The 10700-nt window shown below is 24.6% G+C and overlaps 1 protein-coding gene across 1 annotated transcript; it reads right to left on the reverse strand.

The window, feature by feature from the left end:
* Window positions 1–3921: 3921 nt before the first annotated feature.
* LOC145831242 (small nuclear ribonucleoprotein Sm D2-like) lies at window positions 3922–7548 on the reverse strand. The gene is made up of 3 exons (XM_082938397.1): window positions 7381–7548; window positions 4540–4680; window positions 3922–4218 (listed from the first exon to the last, which is right to left on the reverse strand). Exons 1-3 carry the CDS (start codon window positions 7524–7526, stop codon window positions 4146–4148), a joined length of 360 nt encoding a protein of 119 aa, XP_082794523.1. The 5' UTR covers window positions 7527–7548; the 3' UTR covers window positions 3922–4145.
* Window positions 7549–10700: the final 3152 nt, after the last annotated feature.

A 10700-nucleotide genomic window follows, 5' to 3' on the forward strand; every position in this document is an offset into this window, starting at 1 on the left:
AGTAAGCTTATCTAAGCATTTTTTTTCATACAAAAACTTCTTAAACTTAAAAAATGTATTTAGCTTTATTGTTTTACTCTTGCTCAATTAAAGTTTTAAAAATTTTTAAGATTGAATAAAAGTTTTTCAAACTACTCTTTTTAAAATCATATAGCAAATTAGCTTTTAAATGATAGTTTGTAATTTTTTTAAGGGAAATAGTAAGAACTCTAGATTTGTCAGTTTATCTTTATAAAAAAAAGTTTATAAATTATTTTACAACATTCTTTTATTTATAATAAAAAAAAACTAATAATATATGATACTGGTACTGAAAACTTTTATCAATTTTTAACTAAATAATAAAATAATAATGAAAAAATAAATTAATCTATTATGTTTTTTATGACACAATTTCCATTTGGTTTTAAACTTAGAAATCAAATTTATTAGCTAAAATGCAACGCGTGTTAAATTAAATGTTCCATTATTTTGGTGAACTTAAGAAACTTAAAAACAAAAGCGAATTAAAAAAAAAATTGTTGAGATAATAGCTAGCATGTACTAACTTTACTTTCATTTAAGATATCAATGTTTGTGTTCTTATTTTGTACATACATGCTTTCAAAAATAAAACCATTTTTCACTAATTAAGGTTTTTTTTTCAACGTGTAGCTTTTTAATAACTTGTGAAAATGTCTTTAAACAGCTAGACAAAAATATTTTGATATTATTGATCCTATTTTTAAACTATGAATAGTTGATATATAATCGTACAGCTCTATGTGTTTGCAAAAAAAAATCTGAAGTTTAAATTTTGTTTTACACAACTCTAAAATAAAAATTTTAATGTTTCTTAGTTAAAAGTTTACAGGATTTTTCTAATAAACTCGATGATTTTGAATACTTGTTAAGTTTAACGCAGTCTACAAACCATTCTGTCTACAAAAATTCAAAGACTATTAATAATAAAAAACTCTTAACAGGCCAATACACAAAACTAGGAGTTCGTAAATATAAACAAAAACTTTTCTATTTTTTGTTAAGGTTTTTGCACGAAGTCTTGAGCTTTTTATAACTTTACAAAACTTTTTATCAATCAGAAAAAAACGTTTTAGTTCACAACATTAAAATAACTAGTCAAATTTAAAAAAGGTTATTTAAGAAACATACGAAAATTATTTTAATCAGGCTTTATTAAGTAGTTAAATGTTGCTTAATTTAGTTTTAATAAAAGTTTATAGTATCAAATGACAAATTAATTATAGCTGAATTTAGCTAAAAAAAATTCTGTTTTTACATGATTTAAATTTATCAAATTAAACTTTAAATCAAATTAATGAAACAGAAAGAATATTCGCTTATGCTAGTTTATTTTTCTTTCTACGAGTGTCAAATCCTTAAGATTTAAAACTTTGAGTTTTATTTAAACTTGCTTAAAGAACAATATTTTTTAAACAAACCTGTTGTAAAAATAGTATTTCTAGTTATTGAAACTTTAAAGAATAAACTAAAGTAACTAACTCGAAATTTATAAAAGATCGAAAATTAAAATGTATTTTAATTGCTTTTTAAGGTTGTAATATCCAAGACGCAAATCGTATGAAACCTTTTGTGATACTAAACTACGCAGAGTTGAAGCCAATTGCGAGCAAGTATTTCGCCAATACAACCAATAACCAAGCTTTCATTTACTTTTTAAAATTCTGTAGTACAAGTTTTAAAATGGCTATTGAATTTTTTTTTTAAGTTTTAGCTTTAGCTTTAACTTATATCAGTAACGTAGCGTGGTATTTTGGTCAGGGGGTTCGCAATTTTTTTCTTTTAAATTTCCTAACTTAAAAAGTGTTTAGTTACTTTTTAGTATTGCAAAAATAACCCCTTTTTTTTTGAATATAAGTTATATTCTATAATTTTGTTTGGAAAACTTTTTTTTACTACAAATTATATTTCTTATAAACATTTAAATTAAACGACTAGAAGTATTTTCATTAAAGAAAAGCGTTAGAACATAAAGTAACAGTTCACAGTTAAAAAAATTGAAGCTAATTTGAAGTTGCTTTAAACGAGGTAAAATAAAAATTAAGTGTTTTTTATATTAGGATTAAATTTATTTACGAACTAATAGCAAGCATGCTTTAAATAATTTGTCATACAGTTAATAAAAGCTATAGATAAAATATAAATAAGCAGCTTTTTGTTAAGGTTTCTTAAACATTTCTTATTTTTTGAGTAAAATAAAGCTTCAGTTAAAAAGAGAATTTTACTTATTGTAAAATTTGAAAACAGTTAAAGGATTAAACTTTTGCATTTTTTCTGATGAGACTGTTTGAAGTTTATAAAATGATTCATATAAGCACAATACACATAAAAAGTTACAATATTGTATTAAGACATTTAAAAAAATCTAACCATTTATAAAGTGTTTAAATACTTTAGTTTTAAAAGCTATTTCATGCTGCATAAAAGTTATAAAAAAAACAGACATTTACTTCAAGCACTGAAGAGTTCTTTGAAAGAAACACTATTTCAGTAATAAAAATTTTGTAGTATTTATTCTTTTTGTATAAATAGTTATGAAGTTCATAAACAAATTTTATTTTTTATTCAAATTGTATAGACATTGTTTTAATGTATAGATTGAAATAGTTATTGATTTGTTCATCAGTTTCGAACTATTTTTTTAAATTAATAACGTGAAACTGTTTTTATTATTACGCCCCATCAAAAAAAAACATTAATATATCGCTTACTCCGAGATGGCAATTTTTTAAATATCTTCAAGGTTTTCATAAGTACAATTTTTTGGTCAACTTTTAGCATAAAATTAAATTTATAGTAAAAAATAGTGTCATAAGTAATATAAAAGATTAAAGATATACTGTAAAGCAACTTGAATTTTTTCTATGATAAATTTTTGGTTTCTCATCAAATTTTTACTGCTTTATATGTAAAAAAAGAATAAAATTCAAGGTATTTATTCAAACTTATATTTTTATCATTCCAGGTAAGAAATTCTAACATTCATAATCCAAATTGCAAGTTCCATGTTTTTTGGCAATCCTGTACTGTGCGCACCCTGATAAGCACTGTGTCATCAATTTTAAAGCTAGTTGAAAATTTTCATATCAAATCTAAGTTGCTCGGGTAGGTGTCAGAGATGAACGAAGGAACTTTAATGGGCTTGAGGTGTACATAATTGGTTTAATTTAGTTTGCAGATTCAATTATCGTCGAGACAATGGACTTAGACTACGGGAAAAATGCACATTGTGGTTATAAGTTAACTTTTATAATTGTTTATTTATTTTATAGCACTACATACGGAAAATGTTAGACGTAAGTTTGTTATCAAGTAGGTAAAATCTAAAATAAGATTTTATCTTTTTTTAATTTCTATATTAAATCAGAGGTGTTAGATAATAAACTACATGTTTAGTATATGTCGAGGCCCTTATTCTTTATCGGCTGTTTCTAGAACTAGTTCTCCTTTAAATTTTTTCAAAATAGATCTGGAAACTTATTAAGTATAACTTACCTACTTATTTAACTTACTAAAATGATAAAACTTTTATATACATGTAACAGGGTTGCCAAATGTTTTTTGGAAAATTTTCTCCAGGTTTTCAAAAACACTTTTTTTTGGGTCTATTTTTAGTTTAAAGTTAAGTTTAGGGTAAAAAACAGTGTTAAAGAACAATGAAAAGATTACTTTTAAGAAATAAATAAAAAATTTTATGACAAAATTTTTTCATCTACATGATAGATTTTTAGTGTCAAATCGAAATTTATCTACTTTTTATGAGAAAGTTGTTCAAAATTCCAGTTTTTTTTTTCCAAATTTCTCAAATTCCAGGTTTTATGGCAACCCTGATGTAATACTTCCAAACCTAATTAACATATACACAGATGTTTCACAAAATTAAAAAACAAAAAAAATGGCAAAATTTAATTTTATTCACATTAAAAATTAACCAATTACTAACAAAAAGAACACTATTCGAATTAAAACAAATATAAAAATTGTTAACTTCATGAAAGAGTGTACAAAAAGTGAACATTATTCTAAAGTGGAATGAAAAGTTTTATAACTTCCTAAACAAAGTGAAAATTGTACACTTCAACATTATGATGTCATCGGGCTGCTGGTGCTGTCATTCTTGCTGTCTATGACGTCATTTTAGGGTTCTTCAAAACGATGATGACCGAGTCGCCTCTCAAAAACATCTTTGAAATGAACCTGTTAAAAAAAAGTAGTCATGTAAAAGTTTTCATCATATGGATACATTCTTTAACACGTATAAAATATAACTTAAGACCCTTTTTAGATTTACTTCAGCTTTTAAAGAGTTCTCTTTACGAAAAAGTATATTCTATCTAAAATTGTTTAGAAATAAACAAAAACAGTTAAAAATTACCAACTTTAAGAATCCATTTATTTCACTTGACTTTTAGCTAAGCCATATCTAACCATTTTAACAGGCTGCTTCTTTGCTACATTTTATGACTAAAATTGATTAAGTCAATAAATTTTATCAAACTATCAACTAAATATTTTTACCTGTCCCTGTTAACAGGCTTCTTCTTGGCTTCTCCCTTCTTTTTCTTCTGATTTTCAGTCCACATTTCTTTAACATTTTCAAGAACCATGTTGCAGTGACGATCGAAAGCCTTGACGCGACCGAGAAGCTTGCGGTTGTTTCTGTTTGGGGAAATTACTTATGTAAATAAATTCAAATGTTATATTGTAGTTTACTACTGTTGTGTCTAAATTACACTTGTTATTATTATGAATAGTAACTACAAACAAATCAATTTAACAGAGATACTACATTTTGAGCTCATCAACTTATAAAAAAAAGTGGACATGTTTTAAGTAAAGAAAAGTCAAATACAATAATGGAGTTATTTTTTTAGTACAAAAAACATAAGCTTTTTTATGTTGATAAATAATTATGATGGTTAATTTTTCAAGTATATCCTTAACATTTTAAATTATTTTTAGTCTACTAAAAATTTTTCTATTTTGAAAATGCAGGCAATAATTAGTTTTTAATTCAATCAAAAATATCAACCTATTCAATTGTTTTTTTCACCTGCTATATTTAATTTCAAGGGAGATCCAAATGGTTAAATACAAACAAATCAATGCTCATTTAAAGTATACTACAGCTAGCTTCACTTAATTTCATAATTGATTGTATTTTTAATTCAGTTAAATTACAATAACTTCTTAAGCTAAAAAACTTTTGGTAACTTAAACAAAAACAGCTAATAGTCAATTTTTCAATATAAGCTTAGTTAGTACGAAAGTGTAAACTCTTTTTCAATTACTTTTTATTTAAGTTTTGATATGGCATAAAGGAGTAAAAAGAAACTTGTAAATACAGTTTGTTTGAAGTATTAAATTTGTTGTTTAGTTAGTTGTTTTTTACTTTTAAAGTTGATAGTTAAGTCAACAAATTTATATTTTTCACGCTTTTAATGTCAAGTGCTTACATAAATTATTTAGAAATAACTGAAAAAAAAATCAGTTTTTTTCAGCACCTCTCAGCAAAATCAAGTTGACATATTATTTAATAGTTTGGTGTGAGGGTTATTAATCATTAGAACTAGATACTTGTTATAGCTATCTTTTTTAAATATTTTTACTAAGTTTTACTTTTTTGGCTATCAGCAATTATCAATGAAAGACTTCATATGGTCAAAGAGTAATTAAGGGTTTATTTTAACTTTGATGTATACACAGTTCAGTAAGATTTCACTACAAAATGTCAAATTTTAATTTAGCTCTCTCAACTCAAGGCTGCACACTGTGTGTCTTATCTTAAAATTTAACTTTTTGTCACAGCTAATAAAATTTTTAAATAGGTAAAACAAACTAAGTTTTATTTCGAGACAAATTATAATTTAACATACTATACTTGCTTTAACCACTAGACTTCTTTTAAATGTCTGTTTTTTTAATGTATCAAATGACCCCATTCTAAAACGTATACTATTTTTACTTATACTTTACATGCAACTTTGTTTAGCTATTTAGAATGGTATTATAAACATATTTCAATTATACAATTAAACATAAATTAATACCTTAATTGTTGTAGAACCATGTTAATCAAATTTTAAATATATAAATAATAGATACTTGATTTTTTTTTGTACAAAAGCAACAAAGGTATAGGGGTCCAACATTATTCAAGCAAATCTATATTGTCTCTTATTTTAACGATTAAGTTATATACAATCTGTTATAATTGCCAGATTGGCTTTTAGCTATTGTCTAACTGTTACTTAGAGCTTAAAATCTATTTTATAAATGTTGTGGAAATTGTTAAATAATTACAAACCTGCTATTAACTTTTTTTATAAAAAACAGTCATATAAATTAACAATATAGTTATTTTTGTTAAAAGTTTTTTTTATCTTCAATTAAGGAAAATTCTCACGGCTTATTTATTTGGAATTATAAAAAAAAATAATTTTAAAGCTATCACCTTCTACATTTTTAAGCTACCTCATTAAATTTTTTAATTTAATTGTTTCTTGGAAGATGAAAAACAACTAGGAGGAAGAAGTTTTTTTTTTCAAGGTCAATACTAAAGTAGACAAAAAATAGTTTTTTTAAACTTCTTTAAAGAAAAAAGTTGAATTAAAAACTATAACTTTCTTTTTTTTTAATTTTGTGATCATTTATACAAAATTGGTTAGTTGAGAAGTTTGAAAAAGATTTCTCAAAGCAGGAAAAGATAGGTTTTTAATAAAATAATCTTGTTATAATTTTCCATAAGAAACACATTGAACTCCTAAAATATACTTGCTTATATCTCAAGTAGCTACTTTAAATTTTGAACTAGTGGTAGCTTAGTTATAATATAGCAAACAATAAGATCATTAAAATAAAAGATTCACTGCTATGGCCTTAAATCTTCTTTTTTAATTAATATAAAATTTATATAGACTAGACTTTTCATTTACTGAAAAGCTCTTTTAAGTTAAACTTGTTTGTTGAATAAATAGCTCTCACTTATTGTTTTATTTAAAACCAGTAGAAAATATAAACCAGTTTTGGTGATCGTCAAGTAAATTTTTATCTTAAAAGAAATACTGAGTTTTAAAATGCATTTTATGATATATTATATACGAAGCAAGGAACCTTATATACAGAAAGAAAAATAATTACAAAACAAAGAAAAAGTTTAAAATTAAGACTGAAATACAAAATTGTTTATATTAGTAGTATAAATTTAAAACTTTGATATTCAAGCTTTATACATGAAGACTAGTAACTAGGGTATTCAAAGTTATGCTTAATTTTTTATTATTTTACTTAAACACAGTTGATATACAATTTTAGAACTTAGTTGCTATAAAACTAAATAAAGTTACTACTTGAAATTACCTGCAGTTAATAAGAACTTGAGTGTTATTTTTAACACTTGCAGTCAATATATTCAAAGGTCCATGTTCGAATTCTTCTTTTTCCAATTTTTCCAACTCCTCATGAGTCAACTCAGATTTTGCTTTTCCTGTCAGGGCAGCACTCATTTTTTACTTTGGTTATTTTTAAAAACCTGTTTTAATTTGTTACAGAACTGGCTTTTTAAGAAAAACGAACTATTATTTTAATACTAAATATGTATGTGGAATTTTACTGTACTAGCTTTTTTTGTAATGAACTTGCTTTGTTAGCTTATTTTTGAATTTATTAACCTTCAATTTACTATTTTTAAGTTGAAAAACCTAACTTACACAACTTTATGTTTCTTACATTTCTTAATTTTATTACAAAAGGTAATTATACTTTTTACAAGAGAAAAAGTACTATAAAATTGATTTTTATCTAAAATAAACAAAACAATGTAGTTTAAGACTGAAATTTAATAAAAATTAATTTATTTTTTACCCAGACACTCTTTATATATTTTAAGTTCATTTTATTTTTAGTGATATTAATTATTGCAAAACAAAACTAGACAGTGAAGTATAAATTGATTGCTTAAAAGCACTAAACATTTTAATAAAATAGTCTTTCTTTACCTATTTGATAAGAAGCCTGTGGAGCTCTCCAACATCTTTGTGTTATTGTAATTCAAAAGCTACTTTGTTTTTATTTTCTATTTGATATAAAATTTATTTTCTTAAATTATAAATCTTCAAAACAAGAAAAATTATGTTAGAATTGTCACAAACCCCTACCTATCGATTTAGTACAACTTTTTAAGTTAAAAAGTTTGGTGAATTTATGTCCTGGGCCAGCATTAAACCGTATCCTGGTGTATGACTTGATAACCACAAGGTTTTTTCGTACACCAGGTCCTTAAACCAAATTTTTTGAGCGCTTTTTTGTTCAATAAACACTATATATGGCTATCAGGTAATACAAGTTTTAAAAATTTATCCTTTTTTGGTTTAGTCAATAAAGGATAAGCATTACTAGAAGACAGTTATCTCATAATACACTAGGTAATAAGATTTCAATTAGTTAAAGATATTCTTTTGCTTTCTTACTTTGCTTCAAAGTTCAAGGCCTCTATATATTTTTTCATAAATCAATTAATGGTTATATAAGTGATTAACAAAAATTTCAACTTATTGATCCATGTATGTTTATACTAAGGCAATATTTTTGTAAGTAGTAATTTAATATTACAGAAGTGGACAAAGGTTTTTGAGAAATTGTTTTCAGATTTTTGAAAGTACAAACTTTTTGGTCTATTTGTAGTATAAAATTAAGTTTAGGTATAAACTGTCTGAACTGGTATAAAAACATTGAAAAGATATTGTTAACCTGCTTTAATTGTGTTTTTTTTTTTGATAAAAAATATTACTAACAAAAAAAAATATTTGACAGATTTTTTAGTGTCAAATCAAAATGTCATTACTTCACATGTAATATTTGTTTAATATTCTAGACTTTTTCAGGTTTGTTAATATTTTTTTTAACATTCTAGGTGTTTTTCAAAAATTTTCAAATCCCAAGTTTTTCAAGATTTTTTAGCCTAAATTGTCAATTCCAGGATTTCAAAAATTTTAGATTTTTTGGCAACCCTACATCTATCAAAAAATGTAGCTTGTAATTAACTTAGGTTTAGGGGGTTGGAGTAAGCCTTTATTACTACTTTTTTTTATAAAAACTTAAGCTGTCAGGTTCTATTTATTACAATAATTTACTAGACCATCAATTTAAACCATAGGAGGGTAAAACTTTTTTATAACATAAAATAAAATCGGCTGTTATATGAAAACTTTAAATAAGTTACAAAATAGTTTTTATATAATTCAAAACTTGAATAACTATGGAGACATTGAAAACTTGTGAAAAAAATCTAGTATAATGTATGGACAATAAATTTTTCTATCAGTTTTCTAGGAATTTAAAAAAATTGTTAATTATATATATTCTCCTTTATTTCAAGAGCAAGATACCTCAAACTTTTAAGAAATAAAGTTTAAAAGACTTCAAATGTTGGAATTTCAAAATTATTATGGAATAAAAGCTATAAATAATAGTTTAGTAGTTTATTAAAAACTTTTGGTAATTTTGAATTTAAAAAAAACTGTGTATTGGATGGATTATGTTTCTACAGTTAGCTGCATATTTGCATTCTAATGTTTATATTTTTATCTTGTGCACAAACCTGCAGTTTACGTTATTTAGGTTTAATACTTTGTATTTGTTTTTTCATAAGTGTCTCAACATAAATACCAAGTTTCAAATAAAATAAATCATTATTGAAGTCATAATGAACTAGCTGTGATACAGATTGTTTAGAGTTAATTGAGGTTGGTGAAAATAAGTTGATTAATTGTACTGTATTTTTGAAATTAGCTATAGCATTTAATACAATTAATCATAAAGTTTTAATACCAGGAAATTAAAGGTTATAACACAAAATGTAAAACATTAAATTTTGTAAAAAACTATTTGAAAGATAGAAAACAATCAACGGTTACAAAAAATGCTGTATCTGAGCTTGAAATAGTGAATGTTGGAATACCACAAGGTTCTTGTTTTGTCCTTTGTTATTTCTAGTGTATATTAATGAAAGAAAGAAAAATGTGAAAAAAGTAAGGTCAATGGATTGGTGTAGAGAAAGACCTTTTGGTCAGCAAGCTGCGCACAATTTACTTGTAACTAATACTTTGAGCTAACTTTTGAGTAATAATGAAAAATAAAAACAAAAAACTTAAAAAGTAATTATATATACATTAAAATTTTCCTTTTCTTTTTATTTTTTAAGTTTAAAAATAGTAAGCATCCTTTTTTAACCCATTACTACCAATATTGACCATTTAAACCATAGTCTACCATGGGCTTCACACGGTCTCCTCCCCTATATTTCGATTTATATGATCATTTACATTTTTCTTGTTGCCCTCTCTACAAGAGCAACCACAAAAAATGCAACAAATACCTCAAAATTAAATATGAGAGGAGAATTAATATTTCAGTATACATAAAATATTTAGTGTAGTCATAAAACTGTTAGCGCACCATATGTAAGAGTCTGCAGAGGTGTACTGTGAACAAGCAGCAGTAGGATCAGTATCAATGTTTGAAATATTATTTATATTTTAAATATAGAAAATAGTTTAATATATAAATAGACGTTACTAACATTACTAAACAGGAAAACACTATTGTAACAAGTTTTACATAAAAACATTTCATCCTCATTAACAACACGACATTCAAATTGTTTAAGAGTTAGAGTTGAA

Source organism: Thalia democratica, chromosome 3 (genome assembly GCF_965202585.1).
Source record: "Thalia democratica chromosome 3, ktThaDemo2.hap1.1, whole genome shotgun sequence".
Lineage (NCBI taxonomy): Eukaryota > Metazoa > Chordata > Thaliacea > Salpida > Salpidae > Thalia > Thalia democratica.